Source organism: Mastigoproctus giganteus, chromosome 10 (genome assembly GCF_048544385.1).
Source record: "Mastigoproctus giganteus isolate SK-2022 chromosome 10, ASM4854438v1, whole genome shotgun sequence".
Taxonomy (NCBI): domain Eukaryota; kingdom Metazoa; phylum Arthropoda; class Arachnida; order Uropygi; family Thelyphonidae; genus Mastigoproctus; species Mastigoproctus giganteus.
In genome coordinates this window covers 203,726,024-203,739,081 of record NC_143584.1, presented here as the reverse complement: position 1 = coordinate 203,739,081, position 13,058 = coordinate 203,726,024, and the positions used below count along the sequence as shown (strand labels likewise).

The window sequence follows — 13,058 nt, the reverse complement described above, 5'->3', positions numbered from 1 at the left end:
GCAAGAGGAGAAACTTCGACAAGCAATAAAGTAAAAAAAAAATAAATGTAACTTCATTTAATTTATTTTTAATACCAACCCCCCCTGATTACGTCCCGTATCACGCCATGTCGCCATATTTGTTTACATCAGTTGGTAAAAGATTGCTTCTTAGTTTCACTGTAAACAGTATCGAAGGATAATAGAAGGGTTATTATTTTTTCCAAAATATGTGGCCAAAACCAGGGTGCATCTTGTATGCCCGTGCATCTAATAAGCCAGAAAATACGGTATATAAACTGGGGATGTTCGTATAAAAATATGAAATAATAAATATAAGAATAAAGAAGAGATTTTCCTGCAGCAACTTCTAAAGGGAAAAAACAGAATCATATAATCTCTCTCTCTCTGCCATTCTTTACGTTTTAACTATCTTGGTAGAATAGAAATGTTCTTTATTTATTTATTTATTTTTATCAAACTTACTTGATTCAGCTTTTTCCACAGTACTAAAATAGGAGATAACTCATTGTTCCATTTATTAATATCAAACTTTTGGGCCACTTCTGCTGGATGTAACAAGAGCTTTAGCTGAGATATAACTTGGTTGCTCACAATACGCTGGGTTGAGCGTTCAATATTTGCAGGAAGATCAAAATAAGAAGGATGGTTTTCATTTGGTAACTCTTGAATTAATCGAATATAATCCTGAAAGAATAGCAAATCAGAACTAGCTTCAAATTTTATGTATTTTTATGATTATAAGAACAAAAAAAAAAGAAGATATTTGTATTTTATTCAGGAAGTGTTAAGCAGTAGAACAGGAAAGCATCATAAAACAATTCAAGCACAGTGGTGTGTTGATTATATAAAACTATCTGGAGACTGACCAGTATGGATAATTAATTTGAAATGATTATCCAAACAATAAACAAAAAATACAATTACACTAGTAACAGTTTTTAAACTGATTCTAGTAATTATATTAAAAGTTTAACTGAAATCAGAATGGAAAAACCACAGATACTTGATATAGAGCAACCAAGAATAAGTAGTGCAGTCAAGAAGCTTCTGGACTAGTCACATAGTGCTGTAGTCAAAAAAACACTGTGATTTGTTTTTATTAAATAGAAAGTTTTAGCCTGCATCTATGCATATAGAGAAGTTTGTTAATAGCCCAATACATATTTCATTGATATGTGTGTTTGAAGTGCGTTTATTTTATGACTTCTGTGTGAAAAATGTCAAATTTGGAACACTGTGCAATGTCATCAAACTTTCAAATTTTTCTGATGTGCAGAGAAATCTGCTCCTTAAACATTGTAAGTGATATGTTAGGTTTACGGGGCAGATGTTCCATTAACAGCACTACAGATTCAAAGAGGGAAGAGAAAGTTTAGGAGATGATGACTGTGCTGGAGGACCTTTAACTGCTCATATGCCAAAAAAAAAAAAAAAAACAAAACAAAAAAAAAAAAAAAACAACCCTGAAATAACTAGACAACTCATACATCAGAACCGCTATGTGACTGTTGATAATCCTGCAGAAGCTTTAAAAATTTCACATAGAAGCTATCATGGAGCTTTAAATGATGATGCTGCTGCTGTTGTTATTATTTGGTTTTTAGGATCGTTAGCAACTAAGGCCATATTGCTCTGGGGATATGCGGTGGTCAATCCCTGACCTTTCCATATCCTCTGTATTTGGTGGTCACGGGCTCGAACCCCGGTCTAATCAAGAAGCGTGTGCTATGCACTGCTGCTCCTGCCCATCTGGCTATGGAGGCACCTAAATGATGATGCATCAAGTTGCTCAATGTGGTGACCTGGATGCTTACCAACAATCAATGCAATGAGCAGATGACAATTTGAGGTGATTTCATAATGGCATCTGAAAATGATCTGTTGTTCCTGGAGCACATGATCACCAGACAAAAAACTTAGTGTTTTCTCTATGACCCACAAACAGTGTGGGTCAACAAAGAAAACTGCCTCATTTGCAGTTACCAAAAGTTTTTTGGCAAGATAGGTTGAAAAGAAAAGCAACCTTAAAAAAAGTTTTTTTTGGCCACTGTGGTACAATGTATTATGAAATTCATTCTTCAAGTGACTAGACTGGAAGATGAAGGATAATCTGAACAAACATAATATTAATTATAAGTGACTATCAAAACTTTCTACCAGTCAATCTCACAGTTGCCAGTCAAAAATAACAGGAAATTTAGATGACAGAAGCATGTGAATGAGAACAAGTGAATTTTTATTCAAGACACAGTATTAATGTGACTCAAAGCGCAAATATGTACAAGGTTCTGGGGATCTACCATGTGTGGACTGTTTAAGGAGGGAATATTACAATTTGAAGAGCAAGCATTAAAGCAGAAATCAAACAAAATGGCAAAGATAAACCTATAGTGATAGTAGTAGTAGATAAAAAGGGATGCTGTGTATTTGCAATTTTATTTGAAACAGTGTTCCCATCTTATGAACAGAAAATATATTTAACATCTTGTAATTTTTTAGACTGAATGCTACCACATTGTCAAGCTATTTTCAACACTTTAAAAGAGTATGATACTTCTTATACAAATGTGTTAGGGCTTTTTTCTGATTCAGCACTGTACTATGATGTCTTGCTTTAATAGTTTCAGTTTTAATAGGAAATCAAATTTTACATTTATAATATTGGGCAGGAAATATTTTAATGAAGGAATTAAAATCGCTTAGTGAAGTAATTATCAAAATGCAAATGGTACTTTTGAATTCAAGAAAAATGAAGTCAAAGTACATAAAATTTTTGGAAACATGTTATCCACATCTTTCTGTAAAACTATTTTCAAGCCCAGTCATTACAAGTTAGAACTCATGGTTTTATTGGTGAAATGTTTAGATAAATATTTCAATCCATTATTTGATTTCTTCAAAAATTCTGATCACATACATGGTACAACAGAAAAAAAAATAATAGAAATATATGAGTTGGATCCATCAATAAGGACTGAATGTAAATATGTAAGTGAAATTTGTGATAAATTCATTTCATTATTGGATTCATTAGAAGAATCTAATTATCCATATGTTCACTTATTGTGGGAAGAAATCATTATATTAAAAATGGCCTATAAAATAATGTAGATGGTATTTTCCCAGCAGAAACTTTAGAATTACTAAGTAATGTGCAAGAAAAAAAAATCTTTTTCTTCTTAGATGCCCATTTAAAGGATCCAACAAACACATTCTATGAGGTTTTAGGTGAGCTGTTTAACCCTTCAGCAGCTGGAAGAATGCTCATTTAATGTAGATCAAACACTGACATTACTTAGAAAAATACCTTTTTTCAACTTGACATATATCGAATGTATTGAAAGGTACAAACATTTTCTTAATAAATGACCTCCAATATTAAATGTGCCTTAAAACCTGATATTCTTCAGTTATTGTTGGTCACTAAAATAAAGTATGAAGCAGTTGGAAACATACAATTAAATCAATATGGTACCCAGCCAATACTGTTTATGTGGAAAGGTACTTTAGCATATACAATTTGGTTGTAATTGATCAACATACAAATTTAAAAGAAAGCTCCATTGAAATTTGTATGATGCTTTCATTTAATTTGGGATTCATAATAAAAATCTAAATAGACTATGGAAATTTTTTGCTCCAAAATGCTAAATTTAAAAAATTTTGTTGCTAAAAACATGGGTCTCTAGTTATGTTTAATGCATGCATGAATCTGGGAACTTTTTGATGCATAAGGCACCAGGTCAGTTTATAAGCTTATCGAGCATCTTATGTACTGTGTACAAATTATGTGTATTCAAAATTCCTTTTTACAGGATGAAAACTACAGTTTCCAATGGCAAAATCCTTACTGCCCTTGTCTGAAACTAACTAACTGGTTATAAAAGTTTCCAAGCATTCTGTGTGAGATATCTATAAGGATTTTCAAAAAAAAAAGTAACATCTTGGCTATTTGTTTGCATATTTTTGATAATTACATTCCTGTGATTTAATCTCCTGCCATCGGCATAATATGTTCCCACACGTGGAAGACAACAAATGCCATCTGCAGATAAGCATCTCTGATTCAGCACTTACATGGTTCACATATTATCCTGTGAGCCATGAGAAGTAACCATCTATGGCTCACAGGATATCATGTCTGATGAAAGAATCTGCCTGGGCAATTTTTCCATCTTGGCAAAAATCAAATTCACAAGGACTAATGTTGGACAGTATAGCGGATGTGGTCATCTAGAGTACTTTCCAATTCTACCAATTCAAAAGGTTACAAACATTAGTGGCCATATGACAATGCATTGTCATGCAACAGAATGTCCACAAGACAGTGCTGTTTTGTTATGGTGTTGGCGGCAGATGATATTGTTAAGGAATGCGTAGCCATACTGTGTTTGCATTCTTGGCATGTGTTTCAAGTTTGTTATTGTTATTTGGTTTTTAGGAGCATTAGCAACTAAGGCCATATTGCTCCGGGGATATGCGGTGGTCATTCCCTGACCTTTCCGCATCCTCCGTATTTGGTAATGACGGGCTCGAACCCCGGTCTAATCAAGAAGCGTGTGATATGCACTGCTGCTCCTTCCCACCTGGCTATGGAGGTGCCTGTGTTTCAAGTGAAACAAAGTTTTCAGAGGTATCACTTCTATATGATCTTAGAATGTCCCTGTTTTGGGGTTAACTACAACCCAGCAACAGGTTGATTCACTGTTGGGTAAACTTGAATGTGATTTGTTGTCATGCAATTTGTCACATTTACAATGAAAGTTATCTATCCATCAAAGAACAGTTCAATAAGGCAGTCTGTACCATCATGTCTTTATGCAACCTTAGTTGTAATCAATGTAACTTCTTATGCTTCATAAACGTTTGCTAAATCACTTGTCCATGATACTATTGCATTATTAAACTGCTGCATTACTTTCCACTAACTATATTGTCGTTACACATGTCAGGTATAGGCAATAGTGCTATACCCTGCATAACACACACACACACACACACACACACACACACACACACACACACACACACACACACACACACACACACACACACACACACACACACACACACACACACACACACAATCCTATATTGACTTTTCTGTGCATATGGTTTAGTACTGCCACTGCTTCATTGTCCTCTGTGTCAGTATACTACTGGTTTTGCCATTTGTCACTCATTTGAAGAAGTAGGAATCCCATTAGAAACTGGAGGAATTATTAAAAGCCTTTTAAAACAGGAGAAGGGAATATGGTCCTCCCCCCTCCCAAGTTATTCTGGGTTTTTCAGCCTGCACATGCTTGTTGTTATTGTTTGTTTGTTATTTTGGTTTTTTTTAGGAGCATTAGCAACTAAGGCCATATTGCTCTGGAATATGCGGTGGTCATTCCCTAACCTTTCCGCATCCTCCGTATTTGGTGGTGACGGGCTCGAACCCCGGTCTAATCAAGAAGCGTGTGCTACGCACTGCTGCTCCTTCCCACCTGGCTACGAAGGCACCTGCCTGCACATGCAAATCATCCAGTAAAAATATACTTGTACAGACATATTACAGAAATACAATATGGTCTTAGATGCTAACATGCTATATAAATCATAACAACAACTGCTTTGTCCACGGCCCTTGTATACAGTATTCCAGTTCCTGTTACTTACACAATGGTCCTTTGTCAAATGTTGTGATGGCATAGCATATATGGTCTTTTCTTTTCTTTTCTTTCAGATTCTCTACATTTGCTGGTAGAGGCATAACACACTTTTCAATGTAATCCTCTTCATGACATGGTGTAATCAATCTTCAACGTCCTGAAGTACATTATTGGTTTGACTACATAATTTACCATGATGTTTTTTTTTGAGAAAAAAAAAAAAAAAAAAAAAGGCCTACAGATCTCTTCCTCTGGAAAAGCACAAAACATTGATATATGGCTACAAAATTTCTTCATATTTTTTATGCTTCAAAAAATGTGAAGATCATTATATGAGGTGTTTCAGTAAAGTTCCCAGACTGGTGCAATAAAAAGAATACAAAGTGAAGGAGCGCAAAAAAGGATTTTATTTTTTGCTTATTCACTACCTGTGTAGTACACAATTAGGTGGGTGTCTCCATAGCCAGGTGGGCAGGAGCAGCAGTGCATAGTACACGCTTCTTGATTAAACCAGGGTTCGAGCCCGTGACCACCAAATACGGAGGATGCAGAAAGGTCAGGGAATGACCACTGCATATCCCCAGAGCAATATGGCCTTAGTTGCTAATGCTCCTAAAAACCAAATAACAAATAAAACGCAATTAGATAGTTAGGATTAGTAGTAGAACAACTCAGATCTTATGTACTGTCTGAAAGTGGTCTGTTATAAGGCTGATTTTGGAGTATGTCATACATGAAATTCACTTTAATAAATCTTAAAATTAAATTTATTTATAGTAACCGTGTAAAAGTGGTAAAAAGGTATTTAACAAACCTTATAATCAGTGGAGTTTGGAAAAGAAGATAATCCAGGTAGTGACTTTCTACTAATTCCAGAGGAACCTATCAAATTGGGATTAAAGAAATTCTTTAGGTAGGAGACGAGGACTCTCATGTCAAAGGGATTGTCAACATGTCCTCCATAAACAGCCAGTTCGAAGAGAGAGCATATATAATCCCAAGTATTCTTTCCAACTGAGAGGAAAAAAATAGTTTCCATAGTTTTATCTATATGAAACAATTCTTTCATAATAATAAAAAATAATACGAGTTATCAAAATAATTATAAGAAAACAAACTTATTTTAAATTTATAATTTATTTTATGACTTAAAATAGTAATGTTATTTTTAAAACACAATAATAATTGTTATATTTGTTATATTAGTTATTCTATAATTATACAATGGAAACTTTTATACAGCAGTAAAACTAATAGTAGACAAATTCCCATCAGATGGCACAAGCTATCTTGGATTATAAAGCAAGAAGGGTTACATACGAGAATTACAGAAGGCATGATAATGAATAGTATTCCAAAATTGTTAACACAGGTAAGTTATACAAATGTAATTTACTCTTGGTTTCCCTTGTGCTACAAAGGTCAAATTTGATGGAAAAAAGATCCCAAACATTGGGCCCAGAGAGCTAGCAATTAACTTAGACAATAATGTCATCTGATTTATAATTTTAATTTGCATAAAATATTGTACCTGAATGAATTCATCTTGAATATTTTTTATGCATGTAAATGTATTTGTGTGGTGATATGGCATATGAATCGAAATTTAAATATTCACAAGACAGTCACTAATGTAATAAGGCATATTATCTTTATGTCTGACTCAACATGTTAATAAACAAGATTGCAAAAGCCAAGCAAGGCAAGCTCTGCTTGGAACTTTGTACTTCCTAGGGCATCATGCTGTAAAATTGTAAATCTTAAATGCAATTTAGTGCATAAAACACTATGATTACCCTCAAAAGTGACTAAATAACTACCTTATGTCGACTTCTGGATATTAACTGCAAAGAATTAAAACACTTAAATCCATCTGCTAAAGAGACAAAATGATAATTTGTTGGTTCTTAAGTGTAGCAAAATTACTATGAATTAAATTTAAAAAAAGAAGATAAAGAATCTTGCTGTTTAGGAACCTCATCTGACCTTTTTGGAACCAATGTTGAGTCTGAAGAAAGTAGGAAGAGAAGAAAAGATGAATAATATGAAAAATACAAATTAGTATAAACATGTTAATCATAAACTGATATCTCTGATATTTTATTTAATTAGAAATACACAATTTGTCTTTTATAATTTAGTTTCTATAACAGAAGCTAAATTATAAAAGATAAATTGGGTATTTTAATTAACACAGATCAAAACAATTCATTGACAAAAAGAAATGTACAGGAATTATCAGCAATTTAACTGTAAGTCAATGAGAGAAAAAAAAAAAAACTTACCAGAACATCCAACTAAAATCTGTTCTACCTTGTGCAGTGACTAAATTTATTAAAGATGTAGCTGTGGGTTGAATAAGTAACTACTTCAGTATTTTAATCATGCTGCTATAAGATTCAGACACTGAGCTCAGATCTAGTTACAGCATGAATTAGAATGAAAAAAATTTAGAGGTGGTGATGAAATTAAGTCAAAGTTAATCAGAGGACCTAGAAGCATTTCTTACAGTATCTAAAAGATAATTTCAGAGTGAATCTGAGGTATGAAGATAAAAGATGAAAAGGCAATAAATAACAACAAAATAAAATAATAAATTTTTTAAACCAAAAACTAGTTTGTCAAATCTGGAAGAATTTTCACTGTTTTGTTCTTAGATAGTGAGTTTGTCTCCTCTTTCAATTCAGACTACTTTCATCTGTGTGTTCTGTTTGATCTGTGGTCTATTGACACTGGAATATTGGGATTTACTTTTGGTTCTTTTGTTATTGTGAAGAATCTAATTTTTAAACAAATGGAGATAGTAATAGTAAGAGCGGCATGTGATGCAAGAAAGCTTACGTAGCATCAGCCAAAAGAAAAAAAAAAAAAAAAACAAGAACAGAACAATTTCACACATCCATTCCCTCTAAAAGTTTGTCCCAGCAATTAACCACCTGCTGGCTAAAGGCAAATTTCCGCACATCTATTCTACAACTGTCTTTCCTCAATTTGAATTTATGCCCCCTCAGGCCTGTACAGTACTCAAGGCGTGGCCTGACCATTGCCTTATACAAAGGGATAATCATCTCCTTTTCCCTACTAGCAAAATTATTCTGCCCTGAAGCTTATACCTTTCCTGTTGATGTTTTTTTATGTCTAATTGTGTATACTCTTTAGTCAGCTTGCCTGTTTGCTGGATAAAAAACCTGAGTTTGCAGGATATAACACTAGGCAACCCTCTCCTGAATCTGACTAACTTGGCCATGTTATGAAAAAGTCTAATAAAAATTCTTTTGCCAGGAAGGGATTCAAACCCATGCTTATTCCATGTGGTATGGAAGTTGGTAATCATACCACCCTGCTAACTGTGAGGACTTTAAAGTATATATAGAAAGCATTTGATCTGTGGTCAAATTATGTATTTCAATAAATTATTGAAATAAATCAACAGAAAACCGAGATAATTCAATGAATTGTTAGATGTAATTACATTAGCATTAGCTAATGTAATGCATGGCAGTTTACATTTATTAATAGGGCATATGATGCAAGAAAGCATTATATAGCATCAGCCAAAAAAAAAAAAAAAAAAATCAAAATCACCCTTCCCACTTCACTCATCCAATTCACTCCAAATGTCTCTCTTGACCTTATTTAAGTTGCTGACCTCCACACTACAACAGATGGAAGTTTGCTCCAGCTATCAACTACTAGCTGGCTAAAGGCAAATTTCCACACATCTCTTCTACAACTGCCCTTCCTCAATTTGAATTTATGCCCCCTCAGGTGAATAATCTGAGTAAGAGGAAGAATCCCATTAGCACTGAGCTTTCTCAATCCATTCAAGTCCTTATACACCTCAATTAGATCACCTTGCACGTGCCTAGTCTCCAGAAGCTGCAATTTTTGGTAACACCAACCTTTTGTTACACTCACCAATCTCGTTGCCCTTCTCTGTACACGTTCCAGCAGCTCAACATCTTTCCTAAAATGAGGCCTCCAGACCTGTATACAGTACTCAAGGTGTGGCCTGACTATTGCCTTATACAAGGAGACAATCACCCCCTTATCCCTGCTAGTAAAATTCCTGTATATCATTGACAAGATACCATGAGCTACTCTTGCAGCCTTTTTGCACTGTTCAGAAAACTTCCTATCTTACTGCACAATTACTCCCAGATCCTTTTCATTCTACACTACCCTGAGTGTAGTACCACCCAGTTGATATGGAGTTACTGCTACCCATATGCAATACTTTATATTTGTCAATGTTAAACTTCAGTTGCCACTTCTCAGCCCATCTGTTCAACTTTACCAGATCCTGTTGCAGTAGCATACTAGGGATCTGGAAAAGTTGAAACAGGAAGGAATATTTCAAAAAATTATAAAATAATTAAAGCTATTTGACCTAATTTATGTTAGTGACATGCACAGAACTGCTTCATTTGTTTTGGCATTCTTATACTCTACAAAGTTATTACAAAAAACTGATGGTTATTACAAAAGAAATAACAAGAAAACTAACCTGAACTTGCACACAGTCTGTCAATAATGTCAGCTCCCACTCGTAAATCCGACAAACTGAATTCATAAAATTTTGTCCAACCCTGAATAAACAAGTTTTTTTAAAATATAAAAGAAATAAAATACATTAAAAAGAAATCAAAATGCAATATTAATAATATATATTACTTTAATCATAATATTCCACATTGTTTTCACACACTGAACAGTGTGTTCAGTGTGTGGAAACACATGCAAACTATTGGTTATGCAAATATTGTAGAAGACAGTGAAGTAGCACAGTGGTATTCATGAAGCTACAGAATACAGAGACATAATTTCTAATTGACTTGCCATATAGAAACAAGCCTGGCAAATTTAAATATGGACAGGTGATATGATGCTATATGGCAGAACTTTAGTCACTGATGAAGTAAACCAGTATTATTTGTGAGTTTATGAAATGGCTGATCTGTTAATTTAATTGAATGCAGTTATTCCTGGTTTTTATCCCGTGTTTAATGCATAACTGTCAATAGACATGCCTGAATTACTGTGCAACGAGACAGAAATAAACCTGCATTACTAACATGTAGTGTGAAGTACCTTTTTTTTTCTTTTTTAACTGATTTTTCTACGTAATGCCTTTCAAAGATGCATAAGAACTTAGTGTGTGATGAATTTTAGAACTTATCAACATTCTGAAGACATCTGTCTGGGAAATTACATGCAAGTGGAAGGTAGCCAACATGCCAACACTGAACATTGACCAAAGAAATCATGTATTTCAACAAGAAATGATCTCCAAAGAGATGGCTGTGTTGTTCAGAAAAACTGCATTCAAAGTTGCCAAAGAATCACTCAAGAGGTCCAAAAATGTAAAGTAGCAGTTTTCAGATACATACTCTATCAGCACAGCACAGCACAGCACTATATCACCAGCATTCTAAGAACTAGTCATCACTGACAAACTTTTGATTGCAAAAGTTTACGCACAATGATTTGCATAATAGTGTCATGCATACAGGAACTGGAAATGTGGAGAAGGATTCTCTGCAGTGATGAATTTGAATATATGCTTGTGGAATAATTTAGTTGTGGTGCCAATCTGGAGAAAATTTTGAAAAGGGCTTATCATCTCTAAATTGAAGCATGGTGTTTGTGGCAATCATATTCTGTAGTGTGTCATTTAATTGATGAGTTTTGTGGATGTTACCTTCAATAATGCCATTCTTTTAATGCAATTTTATGGAACACATCCTTACATTTTTCAGCAGGACAATGGATTACTCTACTCAGAATTCCAATTCCTAGCCCAACAGGACTATTATGGGATGAAATGAAAAAGTTGCTTTAATTTGGAGCAATATTTCACACTCATCTCCTTACAGATACAGACAGACAATACAGATAATATTTCAAGACATACAGGTTATCAAATAAATTCACCACACGGGAGTTGATTTTAAAAAGTGCAATTACACACATACCATTTGAAGTGGCAATACAAAGAGCATTTGTGTTTTAAGGTTGTGTAATTGATCTCTAAAAGACTCTAGCTGCCAAGTTCATAGGACCTTACTTCTCTTGATTTTTTTCTGTGGGGATATCTTAAAGAGGCATTTGTGAACAATTATATTCAGTTGAAGAGTGACACTATCACCAATATTCCGAAAAACATGCTTCACTATATTCCTGAAAATATGTCGTGTTTAGCACAAATGAATTTTGAATATGTTCAGCACAAAACGGCAGGCACTTCTAACATCTCTCATAAGGTACAGTGATTGTACATGACAAAAGGCATGTATATATCAATTAAATTATATGCTGTTCCCACAAATGTAATCAGAGTTATGTGTAACTGTATGGATTCATCAGCTTTAAACAAAAACACACTGATTAATGCTGTTACAGCACATTAAATTTGCTGAAAGGTGTTTCCTGGTTAGCATTAGCATTAGTAGAGGCATATGATGCAAGAAAGCAAGCTTATTCAGCATCAGCCAATAAAAAAAAAAAAAAAAACCACTACTCCCATTTCACCCCTCAATTCGTTCGAAATACCTGTCCAGCTGAGCCTTAAATTTGTTTAGGCTATCAACTTCAACAACAAGCGATGGAAGTCTATTCCACAAACCAACTGCCCGCTGGCTAAAGGTGAATTTCCGCACATCTATCCGACATCCGTCCTTCCTCAATTTGAATTTATGCCCTCTCAGGTGATTATTCTGAGCAAGAGGAAGAATCCCATCGGCATTGAGCATGCTCAAGCCATTCAAAGCCTTATACACCTCTATCAGATCACCTCGGCGATGCCTAGTCTCCAGGCTCTGTAATTTGCAAAACTTAAGCCTTTCTTCGTAAGAGCAACCCTTTGTTCCATTCACTAATCTTGTTGCCCTTCTCTGTACTCGTTCCAGCAGCTCTACATCCTTCTTGAAATGAGGCCTCCAGACCTGTATACAGTACTCAAGGTGTGGCCTGACCAATGCCTTATACAAGGGAATAATCACATCCCTGTCCCTGCTAGAAAAATTCCTGTATATCATTGACAAGACACCATGAGCTACTCTTGCAGCTCGTCTGCACTGCTCAGAGAACTTCATATCTGCCTGCACAATTACCCCCAGGTCCTTTTCATTCTCTACCACTGTCAGCGTAGTACCACAGAGTTGATACGTTGATCTGGGGTTACTGTTTCCCATATGTAGTACTTTACATTTGTCAATGTTAAACTTCATTTGCCACCTCTCAGCCCATCTGCTCAACCTTTCCAGATCCTGTTGCAGCAGCATAGTATCAGTAGTGTCCTTAACAACCCTGCCAACCTTTGTATCGTCTGCAAACTTGGACATTAAGCCTGATACACCATCATCAATATCATTTATAAATACAGAAAACAACAATGGACCCAAC

The 13,058-nt window shown here is 34.8% G+C and overlaps 1 protein-coding gene across 1 annotated transcript in view; it reads right to left on the bottom strand.

The window, feature by feature from the left end:
- btv (dynein cytoplasmic heavy chain beethoven) overlaps positions 1-13,058 on the bottom strand; it is a 696,240-nt gene that overhangs the window by 18,646 nt on the left and 664,536 nt on the right. The window contains exons 66-68 of the mRNA XM_090384033.1: positions 10,162-10,243; positions 6,469-6,668; positions 466-687 (exon numbers count right to left, since the gene is read on the bottom strand). Coding sequence (XP_090240159.1) covers positions 466-687; positions 6,469-6,668; positions 10,162-10,243 — 504 coding nt within the window. The remainder of the gene's footprint in view (positions 1-465; positions 688-6,468; positions 6,669-10,161; positions 10,244-13,058) is intronic.